Source organism: Myotis daubentonii, chromosome 11 (assembly GCF_963259705.1).
Source record: "Myotis daubentonii chromosome 11, mMyoDau2.1, whole genome shotgun sequence".
NCBI lineage: Eukaryota > Metazoa > Chordata > Mammalia > Chiroptera > Vespertilionidae > Myotis > Myotis daubentonii.
The window spans coordinates 65,104,886-65,121,620 of NC_081850.1; the positions used below are offsets into that span (position 1 = coordinate 65,104,886).

Sequence of the window (16,735 nt, forward strand, 5' to 3'; positions counted from 1 at the left end):
TAGGGCACTGGATGCTTCTCCTTGCAAAGGAATTTCTTTTTACAGAACATTAGATCTCATTTTCTCATTTGCTGTGCCTACCATGATTGCACCCCACCAATCCTGTGTCTTACCTTTCCCACTGATATGAATAATAGAATCAATGAGCAAGCCTACACTCTCCCTTTTTTACCTGACATTGTAATTAGTATTGAACATAGACAGTCTTTTCTTTCGACTTTAATAGATATCTTCCCAAGGTACACTGAAGGAAATAGACTCTGAGAGGTGATGTCGGTGCCAAAGGCTAGGAGAAGAAACACTGAGGTCAGGTACTCTCTAGTTCTCAACCTTCTGCTTTGTAGCTACTGTTTGTCTCAAACATTACTTACCTGTCAATGGCAACAATAGGTGTAATTTGTAGAACACTATGTTCCCTGTCACTACGGGGCAGAGGTAATGGGTACCATGTGGGAATTCTTATCACAATCTTTATAGCACACTTTGCTAGGTCCTATGGTTGATGCTAGAAGACTAGGGAGAGCATTCCTGGGATTGTTTGAGAATAAATGAGAAACGCCACTGTGATTTGCTGTACAAACAATTTTTGTTATTGTTAGGAGAAGATTTCAGTAGTATGTTGGGGTTACTAAGGCAGAAAATGTCTCGAGATTAGGTGGCCTAGGGAACCTTTTTTAAAAATTATCTTTATTGTTGAAAGTATTACAGATGTCCAGTTTTTTATCCCACTGACCCCCTCCACCCACTGCCTTTCTTCCCCCAGGCTTTCCCCCCACACTATTGTTGTCCATGGGCTATGCATATATACATAAACGTTCATTGGTTAATCTCTTCCCATTCCTTCCCCTCCCCTTCCCTCTGAAATATCAGTCTGTTGCATGCTTCAATGTCTCTGGATCTTTTCTGAGCATCAGTTTATTTTTTTCATTAGATTCCACACATAAGGGAGATCATGTGATCCTTGTCTTTCTCTGACTGGCTTATCAATTAGCATGACAATACTTTCCAGGTCCCTCCCTTCTGTCTCAAAGGATAAGAGATCTTTCTTTCTTTCTTTCTTTCTTTCTTTCTTTCTTTCTTTCTTTCTTTCTTTCTTTCTTTCTTTTTTTAGCGTAGTATTCCATTATGTAAATGCACCACAGTTGTTTAATCCATTCATCTACTGGTGGGCATTTGGGCCGTTTCCAGATCTTAGTTATTGTAAATAATGCTGCTATGAACATAGGGGTGCATATATTCTTTCTGATTGGTGTTTCTGGCTTCTTAGGATATATTCATAGAAGTGGGATCACTGGGTCAAATGGCAATTCCATTTTTAATTTTTTGAGGGAACTCCACACTTTTCCACAGTGGTGGTACCAGTCTGCAGGATCTCAGTGAAGATGCTCTGAGAATGGTAATCAGACAAAAGATTGAGGAAAGGAACTGCCGACTGACAGGGATAACTAGTCATTTATTCGCCCAAGTGGAAGGTGCAAAACGGGTATGTTTGTTTCTGGAAAAAGGAACAACATATTTTCTCTAGCCTTCTACCTCATTGTAATTTCCAGCAGGGAGAGCAATGGTATGTGTGCTCTCTCCCCATTATCTAGCAGAGCACAGCAACCTTGTCCGCACATAATAAAAGCTCAACGAACAAGTGTTAAACGGTGTTGATACATGAAATAGTGCATTGAGAAATTATTTCTGCTCCAGTTTCTTGAGAAATCGAATGAAGTATCTCCTTCAAATCCGGGTTCTCCATGAGGAGTGCTGTGTTCACTTAACCTGCTGCTTCATTTTCTCTCATGGTTCTTATATCATAAATGAAAATGCATCATATATTGTAAATCTATTTCAGATACAAGACTCCTCTCCCTATAAAAACAATGGCATCGTCCAGCTGGTGTGGCTCAGCGGTTGAGCACTGACCGAGGAACCAAGAGGTCGCCAGTTCAATTCCCAGTCAGGGCACACGCCCGGTTGCGGGGTGGGTCCCCAGGGGGGGCACGCCCGAGGCAGCCAACCCATGTCTCTCTCTCTCTCTCTCTCTCTCTCTCTCTCTCTCTCTCTCTCTCTCTCTCTCTCTCTCTCTCTCTCTCCTCTCTCTCCTAAATCAATAAAAACATGTTTTAACGAGCAAACCAGCGATGGCATCTGCCCGATAGGGCTTTGTCTCCTCCCTCCAATTTCGCTTCTTAGCCTAGCTATCCCGAGCCCGCGCCGGGCGTTGCGGTTCCCGGTTTGCGGGCAGCTGGCTGCGCTGAGTGCCTGGGAAAAGCAGCTGCAAATTGTGCATCCGGTGGTGAAGCCTATTTCAAATCTTACAATAATACCAGGCTCCGGGAGGCGCCCTGCGGTGAGCAACTGAGCCGGCTTCCGCCCGCTCGCAGGAACCCGCACCCGCACCCGCACCCCGCGCTCCCGGCGGACCCCGCGCTCCGCTGTACGGCAGCGCCTCGGCCGCGATGGCGGCGCCCACGGGCGGTTCCCAGGGCGCCGCCATCACCACGGCAGCACCCGCAGAGGCCGCGCTGGGGTGGGCCGCCCGCCGGGTCGGCCTCCGACTGCGACCCCGATGCCGACAAAGCCGGAGTCCGCGGGCCGGAGGAGGAGCGCGAGGACCGCCGAAGAGGCAGCGGGTCCGCCGGAGATGGCCGTGGCCGAGCCCGGGGGCAGCGCGGGGGTGAGCGTGAGGACGGGCGCGGGCGGTCTGGCGGGCAGAGCGGCTCTCCCGGGCGGTCCGTGTTTGGAGCGCTGCTGTGGTCTGTGAAGAGGGGCGGTTTGGCCACTGGAGTTGGAGCTGGAGGGGGTTAGCGTTCTGAGGGGTCGGTGATGTGCGGTCAGTGAAGGGGCGGGGTGTCTGCGGTCGGTGAGGGCGACGGGATGAGGAATGCGTGTTCCGAGTGATCCGGGGGGACAGGTCCGCGGGGACAGGTCCGCGGGGACAGGTCCGCGGGGACAGGTCCGCGGGGACAGGTCCGCGGGGACAGTGCTGGGGCTCCGCGCGGTTAGTGGGTGCTGCCGTGTAAGGGATCTGCAGTGACCTGATGAGGGGTCTGTGGGAGCCAGAGATTTTGGTGGCTGCGGTGGTTGGAAACTGGATTGCCCCTGTCAGTGTGCCGAGGTGCAGGGCGGTCAGCTAGGAGAGTTTATTGTAATAACGGGAAGAAATGATGATGCTTTGGAAAAGGGTTGTAGCAGTGAAGTGGAAAAGCACATTCAGAACACGTCGGGGAGGGGAGCCTCTAGGACTTACTGGTGAATTGATATGGAACGCGAGGGAAGAGAAGAATCAAGATTTCCATCTAAAAGCAAAGAAAATAAAAGATTTACATTTAGACATTTGGCCTGAGGAACTGGATAGATGGTGATTCCTTTTTCTGGGAGAGGGATGTGTTGGAGAAGACCAGATTTGGTGGCTATCAATGCGAGCCAGGTAGATGACAGTGATTCTGTTTGGGCTGTGTCAGAATGCCCACTGCATGTCCAAGTGGAGAGCTTGAGTAGTTGTTAGGTATACGAATCTAGAGCAGCAGTTCTCAAACTGTGGGTTGCGACCCTTTTGGGGGTCGAACGACCCTTTCACAGGGCTCACCTAAGACCAATGGAAAACACATATATAATTACATATTGTTTTTGTGATTAATCACTATGCTTTAATTATGTTCAATTTGTAACAATGAAATTGGGGGTCACCACAACGTGAGGAACTTTATTAAAAGGTCGCCGCATTAAGAAGGTTGAGAACCACTGATCTAGAGCTTAGGAGAGATCTGGGCTAGGCAGCCACTGAGCTGAGGTAGGAGGAAAACTGTAAATGTGGTGTCAAGGAAGCTTAGAGAAGAAAGTTTTTCAAGACAATGGAAGTAAAATCAGTTGTATCATGTGCTCTAGTGAATCCCAGAATATGACTACAGAGAATTTGACTTTGGCAAGATGTAGCTCAGTGGTTATTTTGATTGATTATAGATCTTTCAGTGGAGTCATAAAATTCTGTTGGGATGAGTTGAAAGAATAGGAGGCAATGAAGTATAAAGAGCAAGTATAGATAACACTAGGAATTTTGCTGGTGAAGGGAGCATGTGATTAAGAGAGGTTTTCTTCAGATGAATGATATTAAGTAGAATGATCCAGTAGAGAGGGACAGATAGGTAGTACAAAAGAGAACGAGGTTAACTGCAGGGGTGAGGTCCTTGAGAAGGCAGTTGAGGATGGGATCCAGAGCATAAGTGGACAAACTGGGCTTAGGTGAGAGAAGGGACAGCTCTTTAATTTTAACAGAAGGGAAGACATATTATATGGATTTGGTAACAGGATAGTGGAATTGGTGGAAGCAAGGCAAGGTAATTCACATCCATTTGCATTTATTTTCTCTTTGGAGTATAAGGCGAATTCATCAGTAAGAGGAGAAAAGGAGTAGATGTTGGAGATTTCGAAGAGAAAGAATATTTGGCATAATCATCTTGGAAAGGGGAATAGGAAACTGACAGTATTGGATGCCCATTTGAGATATGTAACCTCTTCCAGGTTACAGACTCCTCGTATCCTCACTGGCAGAAAGAGCAGAGAGAGGAAGCAAACTCTCTTGTGATTCCTATAAGGGCTCTAGTCCCATTCATGAAGATTCCACCCTTATGATCTCATCTAACCCTAATTACCTCCCAAAGGCCCTATCAACTAATAATATCATAACACCATCATATTGGAGGGTAGGGTTTCAACATATGAATTTGGAGGAGACACAAACATTCAGTCCATAATAGGGAAATTTCTTTTTTTATAAATACATTTTTATTGATTTTACAGAGGAAGGAAGAGGGAGGGAGAGATAGAAACATCAATGATGAGAGAAAATAATTGATCTGCTGCCTTCTGCACAACCCTACTTGGGATTGAGGCCACAACCAGGGCATGTGTCCTGACTCAGAATTCAACTGTGACCTCCTGGATCATAGGTCAGTGCTCAACCACTGAGCTACAATGGCCAGGCTCTTTTTTTTTTTTTAATCCTTACTTGAGGACATGCTGAGAGACAGCGAGATACCGAGAGAGAGACACAGAGACAGAGAGACACAGAGACAGAGACAGGGAGAGACATATCAGAGACAGAGAGGTGGAGACAGACAGAGAGAGAGACAGAAAAACATCAATGTGATAGAGAAACATCATCGGTTACCTTCTATATGTTCCCCGACTGGGGATCAAACCAACAAATCAGGTATGTGCCCTGATCAGGAATTGAACCAGCAACCTTTTGGTGCACAGGACGACGCTCAACCAACTGAGCCACTCTGGCCAGGTGGGACATTTATTTATTCATTCATTTATTTATTTATTCCTTTCTTTCTCTCTCTCTTTTTTTTTAAGGAAGTGCCTTTTTAAAAAATATACTCTTTTTTAAAATTGATTTCAGAGAGGAAGGGAGAGGGAGAGAGAGAAACATCAATGATGAGAGAGAATCATTGATTGGCTGCCTCCTGCATGCCCCCCATGGGGATCAAGCTCACAACCCTGGCATGTGCCCTTGACCGGAATTAAACCTGGGACCCTTCAGTACATAGGCCGAGGCTCTATCCACTGAGCCAAACTTAGTAGGGCCAGGTGGGAAATTTCTTAATATGGTTTTTGTTTCTCAAGGAAAGAAATGCAAAATTCGGTAGAGAATAGGTATCTTATATAACATTATGATCAACAGTGAATGGTCAAGGTAAGAACAAGTCATTATTATCTTCCAAGTCACTCATTAATGTGGATAACATTACACTGAACAAGAATATGCTATTACAGGGATCAGTAACTTTCAAAGATGTGACTATGGCCTTTACCCAGAAGGAATGGGAGCAACTAGATCCTGCTCAGAGGAACTTGTACAAGGATGTGATGCTGGAGAACTATAGCAACCTCACCTCGATGGGTAAGTATAATCCTCACAATTCAAAATATGTCCACTGTGATACCTTTGCTCAATTTACCAAACTTGATAAGTTTGACCTTGATTTTTTAATCAAGGAATTTTAATCCCTTTTTGGTACTAGGAAGGATACTTGTGTCCTTGCCTCTAAAATGGAAGATCTACTCAGATGGGGTATGGACATCTGCACTGTGAAATCTCAGAATCCATGTATTCTTTATCCTTTAAAGCAGTGGTTCTCAACCTGTCGGTCGCGAACAGTGAAAATACATCCTGCATATTTACATTACGATTCATAACAGTAGCAAAATTACAGTTATGAAGTAGCAACGAAAATAATTTTGTGGGTGGGGGTCACCACAACATGAGGAACTGTATTAAAGGGTCGCAGGATTAGCAAGGTTGAGAACCACTGCTTTAAAGGCTCTGAAGCTCAAATATTAGGGCTTGATTTCTGGGGTGTTTGTTGTTCTTACATTCAATGTCTACCATTTCTCATGAACAGGGTATCAAGCTGCCAAACCAGACATGATCTCTAAGTTGGAAAAAGGAGAAGAGCCATGTTTGGGAAAGGGAAAAAGACCCAGACAAGGTGGTCCAGGTGAAATAGCAAGACCCAAACAAATAGGAGCCAATAGAAGTAAGTTCCTCATTTCTTGGTAGTAACTTTGGAATTATTCAAAGAATAATCTTTTCTTAAATTCTTCTTAAAGATCCCAGATCCTTCTTTCTTAACTAGGATGTAGCAATAGAAAAATGTCAGAATCTCCTGGGGGAAGAGGATTTCAAACTATAAGGACTCTTTAACCTTGGAGATTCTAATATTTGTTCTTTCTATAAACCTGTCCATGTGAAAGGTTATCACATGAGGTTCACTGTAGTCATAAGTCATTGTTACTTATGGGAGTATCAGTCAGCTTAGGGTAAGTTATATTCCATTAAAGAATGACCCCACAATCTTAATGGCTTACAACAAGAAAGATTTGTTTCTTGCTCGGGCTGTAGCCTATTTCACATTGTCTTGTGGACCTATGTTGACAGAGCAGTTCCTACTTGGCAAATTCTGGTCTCATGGCAGAGAGAAAGAAGAGTGAGTGAAACCACATTATGACTCTTAAAATCACTGATTGGAAGTGGTAGATCTCTTTCTGCTCACATTTTATTGGTTAAGAGCAGATCACCTGACCACCACTCCAGAGTTTAACAGGGTAGGAATGTATAATCCTTCCACGGGGCGGAATCAAATGGGCATGCAATGGGACTGGGAGGTGTAATCCTTCCTCGGGGAACAATAATATAGTCTGCCATATCACTCAGGTTGTGGTAGGAAAAAAGGTGAAAACCAGAGCTCTAAACCTTTAGTACCAGCCCCTTCATATGCCTAAGTGACCTTTCCGTATAGCTGTCTTTTCTCATCCATGCTCTCCATTGCTCAGCTTTCAGAAGAAGCAGTGATCCCTCTTTGCTGGTCTCTGAATCTCATTTCTGCTTACCTTTTTAAAAGCAGTACTTTTAAAAATTATCCTTCCTTTTGCTAATATCCTGTTTTCCTTCCTTCCTCCATTCACACTCATGATATCCAGTGATATGAAATTTCTCTCTTTATATATTCAGACATTCTCTGGCATGATGCTCCTAACCCTAATTACTTTCCTTTTTCCTCCTATCACTATCAATTTCTTAAGAGAAAGACTATTATTGGACTAGCTGGAGCCTGGTGTTTACTACTGTCCAATCAATTGTTTTCAACTAGAATTTGGATGGTACTTACAAACATGGCTTCCTATATCTGTCAATGTGGGTGGTGGTGTCAGAGAAGGGAAGCATGGGTTGAGACGATATCTCAAAATGTATAGTTGTATAATGTATGGAGGAAAGAAAGTGAGCAATCACTTAGAGCTTGGAAATAAGCTTAAAATTTATCATTGGCAGTTAGTAGAGTGACCTGATAGGAACACAGGTATGCTCCATAGCAATCTATTGGGAAATAAGTGTGTGTATACACTGTACATCCAAATGATATGAAGTTTGTTTGACAATCTCATTACTATCATATGGTAAAAGCATCAAGGAACTCAGAGAAACTGTAGGTTTTTGTTGTTGTTGTTGTTGTTAGTGGTGGTGGTGGTTTGTTTGTTTGTTTTTTAGTACAAGAATGTCACTATTACATTGATCATGGATAGTAGCAGTAGAATACTCTTCTTGCTTATTTCTTCAGTCACCTACCTGTAAGCTGTTCAGTACTCCTTGGTAAACTTATCTTATTTTCACTATTTTGGATTTTTAGGGTACTATAACAAAAATGTACTTGATGCCCTAGCTGGTTTGTCTCAGTAGATAGAGCATCAGTCTATGGACTGAAGGGTCCCAGGTTCGATTCCAGTCAAAGGGCACATGCCCAGGTTGTGGGCTTGATCCCCAGTAGGAGGCATGCAGAAAGTGGCCAATCAGTGATTCTCTCTCATCATTGATGTTTCTCTCTCTCTCTCCCTCCCCCTTTCTCTCTGAAACCAATAAAAATATATTTTAAAAAATGTACTTGAGCCAGTCTAAGTAAATAGAGGAATTTATTATAAGGACATGGGTAGATCTCTTGTAACCTGAAGGCAGATATTTCAGCTAGGCCTTACCAGGGACTAGTACCAGGACTGGAAAGCCATTAGAAATTTATCTAATGCAGATGGTCTCTTTGAAGACATGTGAACTTACATCTCTGCTTTTACTGTGGATGTATATACATCCATCCTTTCTACTGATGTATTTTGTTTACACAAGGAAAATGCAGACTTACTTTATTTGTCTTATATCATTTTAAAATTTAAGAACCCAGTGGAGACTAACTAGAGTCTAAATTTTTAGGAATAAGACCCCTATTGGACATCTTGGCTTGAGCCAGATGTGTCTCCAACTATGACCATGGATAATTGGATTAATATAGTACAGGCTACAGTAGTCGGTTACTATAGGTGGATTGGCAGTTATTAAAGCTCAGCAGCTTGGGCTGAGGAGAGAGTTCAAAATATGGCAACTACAACCACAAGCTCTTTTAACTACATCTATTTCCTATTCACTTCTCCTTTTATATATTTCATCTTCTGTCCCATGTTACAAGGTCATATTTATAAATAATCACAACTTTTTCTGATCACTATTGTCCATTTTCTTTTACTGTTTTTACTACAGCACTTTCCCCTTCAAGTCCAAGAGGATAGGGACATTTGTGCCTGATATTTCATTCACTTTGGGATACTAGGCTGGAATAAAGATTCAATCCCACAACAGGGCATTTCTTTATAAATTGTAATCTAAAATAGGAGAGTGCAAAGGTTCTCAAGAATGTCTCACTGAATTCCATTTTAGAAGAAATGGTCCAACAAGATGATGACCAGCTAGAGAGTCACCAGGAATCTCAAAAAAAACTCCTTAAGGAAGTTGCATTCAAGAAAAAATCTCTGACTAAGAAGAAAGGCCATGAATGTAGTTCATTGCAGGGGGAAAATGTGAGTACAACACAAGTTTCTTTCAAAAAAAAGATTCTTAAATTCAATTCACAGGGAAAGAGTTTGAAACAGAATGTAGACTCTTCAAAAAAGAAACCTGATGTAGCTAAAGAGCACAGAAAATCATCTAGCAATAGCTTATCTGAAACAAAGAAAGACAAAAATCAAACTGGTAAGAAACAGAAATTAGCCAATGATACCTCATCTAATAGGTGTGAAAAAACTCAAACTGACAAGAAACATGAAAAATTAGTTCGTCATGGATCATCCCATACTAAATGGAACAAAATTAAAACTGGAGAGAAACATGAAAAATCATCCAGCCATAGCTCATCTCCTCCTAAGTGTGACACAACTCAAGCTAAAGTGAAACCACATGAATGTAATCAGTGTGGGAAAATTCTCAGCCATAAGCAAGGACTCATAGACCATCAGAGAATTCATACTGGGGAAAAACCATATGAATGTAATGAATGTGGGATAGCCTTTAGCCAAAAGTCACACCTTGCTGTACATCAGAGAACTCACACGGGAGAAAAACCATATGAATGTAATCAGTGTGGCAAAGCCCATGGTCATAAGCATGCCCTCACTGACCATCTAAGAGTTCATACTGGGGAAAAGCCTTACAAATGTACTGAATGTGGGAAAACCTTTAGACACAGCTCGAATCTTATTCAACATGTGAGATCTCATACAGGCGAAAAGCCCTATGAATGTAAGGAATGTGGAAAATCCTTTAGGTATAACTCATCTCTTACTGAACATATAAGAACTCATACAGGTGAAATACCATATGAATGTAATGAATGTGGAAGAGCCTTTAAGTATAGCTCATCACTTACTAAACACATGAGAATTCATACAGGTGAGAAACCCTTTGAATGTAATGAATGTGGGAAAGCTTTCAACAAGAAGTCACACCTAAGTATACATCAAAGAACTCATACTAAGGAGAAACCCTACAAATGTGATGAATGTGGAAAAGCCTTTGGACATAGCTCATCTCTTACTTACCACATGAGAACACATACAGGTGAAAGTCCCTTTGAATGTAAACAATGTGGGAAGGCCTTCAAACAAATTGAAGGCCTTACTCAACACCAGAGAGTTCATACTGGAGAGAAACCCTATGACTGTAATGAGTGTGGGAAAGCCTTTAGTCAAAAGGCACACCTCATTGTACATCAGAGAACTCATACTGGGGAGAAGCCCTATGAATGTAATGAATGTGGGAAAGCCTTCAATGCAAAGTCACAACTTGTTATACATCAGAGATCCCACACTGGAGAGAAACCCTATGAATGTAATGAATGTGGGAAAGCCTTCAAACAAAACGCATCCCTTACCAAACATGTGAAAACTCATTCAGAAGAGAAATCTCATGAGTAAAATCTCATGTGGGAAGTCTTTTAACTGAACTGAAGGTTTTAATTAACCTTAGAAGTATTCTGAGTTTAAAGGATGTTAGAAAGCCTTTAACAAGAAGTCACACCTCATTATACATGAGAGAATTTGAAAATGAATCTTTACATAGAAGCAATCGAGAGTTTAAACTCGATACTAAACCTTTTATAGAAAATATTGTTTTAAAAACAATTATTGTAAATGACCTATATGTTCAGATTAAAATATAGTTTTTAGAATTGTTAATATGTTGAATAAGCAGAACACTAGAGAAACAAATTACATACACTGAAAATTTCTGAATTGCTTGAGTGTTATGTACTTAAACACTACATATAAAAATTTAATTTGCATATCTGTTTATTGCCATGTATAAATGTTTGTGGCCATTGGTATAAGGCTCATCTTTGATATTATCTATCACCCAGCTCTTACTGTCTTTGTTACCCTCTGCATCAGCAGAAAACTTTATAAAAAGGTTGTAATTATTTATTTTTAAAATGTCAACACCAAATTAAGAGAAAATGAAAGAAAGCAGCTGAGACTACACAGGTGCTGGTAGAAAACAATGTTCAAGATATATTGTTAAGTGAAAATAGCAGGTTGTTGAACGGTGCATTTAATATGTTCCCACTTGTGTACAAAAGGGTGTGTGTGCTTGTATCTGTATATATCTACATACACATTTGTATCTGAATAGACTTGGTTTGAAAAATACAGATAAAACTTAATAGTGGTTGCCACTGGGCACAAGAGTATAGGAATGGCAGAGCCTGGGCTGAGAGGGAGATCTCCTTTTTATTGCATACTGTTTGAACTTTTTCATCATGTATATGTATCATTCCCACAATTAAAATCCTTTTCATATGTATAAATCAACATGAATTAGAATTTTCACTGAGCCCACTCCATTATGATATTTGACAAAATAAAAGTTTCTGTGCCTATTTGTGAATGATGATGAGCCTAAGAATATGTCATTAAACTTGATATTGAATTCACAAAAACTTTTCCTATTAAACATGTTCTTTCATTAAAATAATAAATTACAACTATAACTCAGCACTGTTTTTTCTGCTTACCATTTTTAAAAGACTGAAGATGAGTTGTGATTGCAGGTGAATGAATGAAAGTGATTGTCTGAACAATCACTCCATTTTATCTCATTCAAAGCACTTAAATACAAACATCTCTCTCTGGGATACCAAATATATTGCAACTAATGGCACAACTCCCTGTTCTTTCCCAATAGCAGACATTGCTGTTGGATCACTGCACTCTTTCTGAGTAAATCTAGACCTGGCCTCAGAATCATTCTTAAGCATGCATTCTAGAAGGTACTACAAATCATATGAGTTCACATAGGAAACATTTTCAGTTGTATACCTAGAAATTTTTTTACTCTTGTGCCATAAAAATAATACACCTGTACTGTTTTAAAATTTACTTGTTACACTAAAAACAGTGACATGAAAACAAAAAAGGTTTTGTAAGATGAAGTAATGATATTTGGCATGTACACCATCTTTTACATTTTTCACAGCACATTCAATACCTTATCTCATGTGTTCCTTAGAATAAACATATGATTCAGTAAGCAAGACTTGTCTAGTCATGAACAATACTATTCAATATATATTTCACATAGATACTAGTCTAACATAATGATGGGCTCTCAATAAATATGTGTTTAAGTGCCATATTTGCAAATATTTCCCAATAAAGTACCTGCCTTCCTGATCTCATTTCAGAGAATTAAATGTATAAATATTGAGAGTAGAATTTGCATGTAGGTATGCATGTGTTGAAAGATAAACTCCTATATTATTACAAAGTAAGTTATTTACTCTCACGGAAGAAAATGTAATGTAAAAGCCATGTCCATTAGTAATTTATTACCAAGTGGGAGTCTAGCAGTATGCATGGGATAGTCATCACTGTCCAGAGCTGTAGAAAATTTCAACTTTTTACAAGGATAAAACAGTTGCAGGTTATAGTTAGATTAAGTTTCCCACACCTCTTGGAAAACTCATAATAGTGTCAGACCTGAAACAAGAATATAGGTATGCCTGAACAGTAAAAATGAATACTGGAAGCCATCCTGTGCCGTAAAATATAAATTAAAATTTATCAACAATGAATGAGGAAATGATGTCTAAAAATGATTGGAAGTGAACAATGAAAGAAAATCAACATACTGAGGTAACTATAAATCTGATTTTATGCACAAAAGCAACTGGAGACAATATGAAAATGAATGAGCATGGCTGTGTTTCAATGAAACTTTATCAAAAAAGGCAGCAGCCTGTAGATTGTGGACCCCTGAATTATGTTACACATGTAAGAGAACTATTCAATTAGGGTTTCATGAAACAAATGAGACCCCTACTCTTTCGTAAGGAATTTCCTCCCTCCCCAAACAGAAGTGTGTGGACATTACCAATAGAGGGAACTGCCTTCACTGAACAAACCTGTGGAGGTGGATCAGTCTGCTCTAAGATATGTAAGTTCCTAACAACAACAAAAATGGTTTGTCCAACAAATCACAGTGATGTTTCCCATGTATTCTCAAACAATCCCAATAATGCTTTCCCTAATCTTCTAGCATCAACTGTAGGGCCTAACAAAGCTTGCTATAAATATCGTGATAAGAAGAATTCTAACATGGTACCCACTATCTCTGCCACCCAGTGACACTGGACGTGGTGTTCTACAAATTACACTTATAGTTGCCACTGACAGGTAAGTAATGTTTGAGACAAACAGAAGCTACTAAGCAGAAGGTTGAGAACAAAAGAGTGTCTGACCTCAGTGTTCCTTCTCCTAACCTTGTGGTCGGCAAACTGCAGCTCACGAGCTACATGCGGCTCTTTGGCCCCTTGAGTGTGGCTCTTCCACAAAATACCATGTGCGGGCGCGCGTACAGTGCGATTGAAACGTCGTGGCCCCTGCGCAGAAGTCGGTTTTTGGCCTGGGTGAGTCTATTTTGAAGAAGTACTGTTGATATTTGGCTGTTGACTAATGAGTTTGCCGACCACCTTTGGCATCTACATAACCTCTCATAGCCTTGTTTCCTTCATTGTATCTTGGGAGGATATCTATTAAAGCCAGAAGAAAAGCCTGTGCATGTTCAACACCAAGTGTAATATCAGGGGTTAAAAAGGGAGAATGTAGGCTTGGTCATAGATTCTATTAATTCATGTCAGTGGGAAAGGTAAGACATGGGATTGTTAGGGCTACCATCACAGTAGGCAGAGCAAATGAGAAAACGAAATCTAATGTTTTGTAAAAACAAATTCCTTTGCAAGGAGAAGCATCAGTGTTTTGGCAGTGCAATAGGGATAGAGATTTGCATAGCCGTATGTAAGAAATTCAAGGAGTGGATTGGAGTGGGAGTAGTGTGGAGTTTACACATGCATAACCCCTCTGTTGATGTGTATGTGAACTTACACCGTGTGCCTTGTAGGTATGCCAATGAATGTCAAACTTGACACAATGCCAAGCATAGGGTAAAGACAAGAATTGTTAAGATAGAGATGTCACCAGGTAAATAAGTCAAGAGCCTACCAAATCCTGGCAAGTGTACTGCCCCCCAGTGGCAAAGGTTTAGAATATTCAGGAAATTTATTGTGACTTGGTAAAAGCTAATGGACTGAGAATCCAAGATGTGTTCCATAAGAGAACATCCCCCAAATCACCCAGCGTGCTCAGTGGCGGCGAAGACTTGATTCTGGGTGCGTTTTTATGCATTCACCTTAAAGAAACCCGTTCTCAGGTCAAATTAAAACAGATACAGTTGTCTTCAAGGAACAGGCTGTGATGAAAATAAATAAATGAACACACACACACACACACACACACACACACACACACACACGCCTATGTTTGTTTAAACGGGTTTTATTTTTCATATAAAACAGGAAGATGTCGGATGGGGAAAACGTACCATTCAATGGCAGTCACAGGCACCCGAGCCTCAGATGAAATGTTTTCCTCTGCAGCTCTCCCTCCAGGCTGTCTGCGGGGAACCGGGCCCCTGGGCCGCTGAGCTGGGCCTCCCCAAGGGACTGAGGGCCGGCCCAGGCCTAAGGGTGTTTCCCGGGGGATGGCAATCGCGCTGTGGCAGAAGCTGGCGGTCCCCTCACCTTCTCCTCTGGGGGTCCGTTTTCTTTGTGGCAGCTGCTTAGGGGACCATCGGGGCTACCCCACCCATGAGGCCTGGAGCTCCTGGGCCCCCGGCTGGGCCTGCTGATGGCTGTGGGTGGAGAGGAGAGGAATGAGTGAGAGGTCCCTGAACTCTCTCTGGAAGTCTCGGGGAGAGTGGGTGGTGCAGGGTCCCAGTTGGACCCGGAAGGCAGGATCCTACCTCCTTTGCTGTGGGAGCCTTTTTCCATCCCTGTGACCTTCTGTGTGCCCCTCTCAGAAAGATGACAGTTGTCTCCTTTTTCTCCGCGGGGCAGGTTTTTCTTGGAGGAAATGCTCTCAGAGTCTCTGGGGGAGCCATCTGACTCCTCCTTGCCAGGCCTCCTGCCACTTCCAACCCCTTCCATTGCGTCCGGGTTTCCCGTCTCAGCAAGGGGTCTGGACGCCTCAAGAGTTCGCCAGGCAATGAGCAGGTGAGCTGAGGAGCTGCCTTTTATGTTACCCAGCGCCCCCTGCGGGAGGGTGGGGGTGGGGCCGGCGGGAAACCACACCCTAGAAGTGGAAGCGAATCCATGGGATTAGACACCTGTTGTGTCTTCAGCCCCTCAGTGTTCCCTGCAACTCCAGCGGCTACTTTCAGAGCATTTCCCTGCCGGGAAAACCTAGAAACAATTACATAGCCACTACCAAACATAACCCAGCAAGCAGAAGGGAGAGCAGGTAGACAAAATACACTCATGTGAAATGATAAAGAGACTGGGCCTCAGAAGCAGGGTTGGCTACATAATTTATGTGGCACAGGAGAAATGGAAATGTAGGAATCCTTGTTCAAAAATCAGGGAAAATAAGTGCCCTGAAAGGAATAAAATTACAAAGTTTCCCCCCTCTTCTTCTGTGGTCTCCTTGCTGGTTTTTCTTTCTCTCTCATGCCATTCTAATCAAAGGGAATTTTAAATTCGTAGCATAGATATTCCTTTTCACCTTTGAAAGGCAATGCCAGCTTGAAGCACAACCCAACAGCGTTCACCTAGATGTAAAATCACCGAAAGCAAACACGTTGTGTTTCATAATTCCTAGGTGCACGTGGATTTTGTTCTAGCAGAGCAGCAGACATGCAGCACAAAACAAACTCACTTTGTATTTCACTTCACAATATTCTCGCCTTCTACCAACACTTTCTCCCTTCAGCTTCCTGATGAGGAAGTAAGGAGTGGAGGCAAAGGAACTATGTGTTCTCTAACTTTTCCTCTCCTTCGTTGTCCTAATTTTCAGCCTAGGTAATGCAGGGGGTGACTCTGGTAAATTAAAAAAAAAATGAGAAAGAAATAATACATGACATGGTTCCTGGATCATCTGTGTTTCTTACAATGCCATTGCCTTCTTTCTGAATTGGAAGCACGTTTCTGGTTCAAACAGAAGGCAAGGCCTCTTAGGACTGGAATTGTTAAGGTAGAAACGTCACCAGGTCAATTAGTCAGGAGCCTAACAAGTCACCGGCAAGTGCACTTCCTCCCAGTGGCAAAGGTTTAGAATATTCAGGAAATTTATTGTGACTTGGCAGAAGCTAAGGGACTGAGAATCCAAGATGTGTTCCATAAGAGAACATCCCCCAAATCACCCAGCGTGCTCAGTGGCGGCCAAGGCTTGATTCTGGTTGGGTGTATTCTGCTTCTTCGCATTTCAAATCTTTGCCTTGATTCCTGCGCTCCTCTGCTCTACTGTTGGGAGTCTGTATAGTATTCGTTATTTCAGTTCATGTATGCTTAATCTCTAGTTGGTTCTTTATCATAAC

At 41.9% G+C, this 16,735-nt stretch overlaps 1 protein-coding gene across 3 annotated transcripts; it reads left to right on the forward strand.

Moving 5' to 3' along the window:
- Positions 1 to 2,487: 2,487 nt before the first annotated feature.
- ZFP37 (ZFP37 zinc finger protein) lies at positions 2,488 to 11,862 on the forward strand. Of its 3 annotated transcripts, none has more exons than XM_059657673.1 (4): positions 2,488 to 2,665; positions 5,770 to 5,896; positions 6,399 to 6,533; positions 9,254 to 11,862. In XM_059657673.1, exons 1-4 carry the CDS (start codon positions 2,558 to 2,560, stop codon positions 10,783 to 10,785), a joined length of 1,902 nt encoding a protein of 633 aa, XP_059513656.1. In that variant the 5' UTR covers positions 2,488 to 2,557; the 3' UTR covers positions 10,786 to 11,862. The 3 variants fall into 3 exon arrangements, with proteins under 3 accessions (XP_059513656.1, XP_059513658.1, XP_059513657.1); XM_059657675.1 differs by lacking the exon at positions 9,254 to 11,862 and adding an exon at positions 9,077 to 9,243; XM_059657674.1 differs by lacking the exon at positions 2,488 to 2,665 and adding an exon at positions 5,399 to 5,689.
- Positions 11,863 to 16,735: the final 4,873 nt, after the last annotated feature.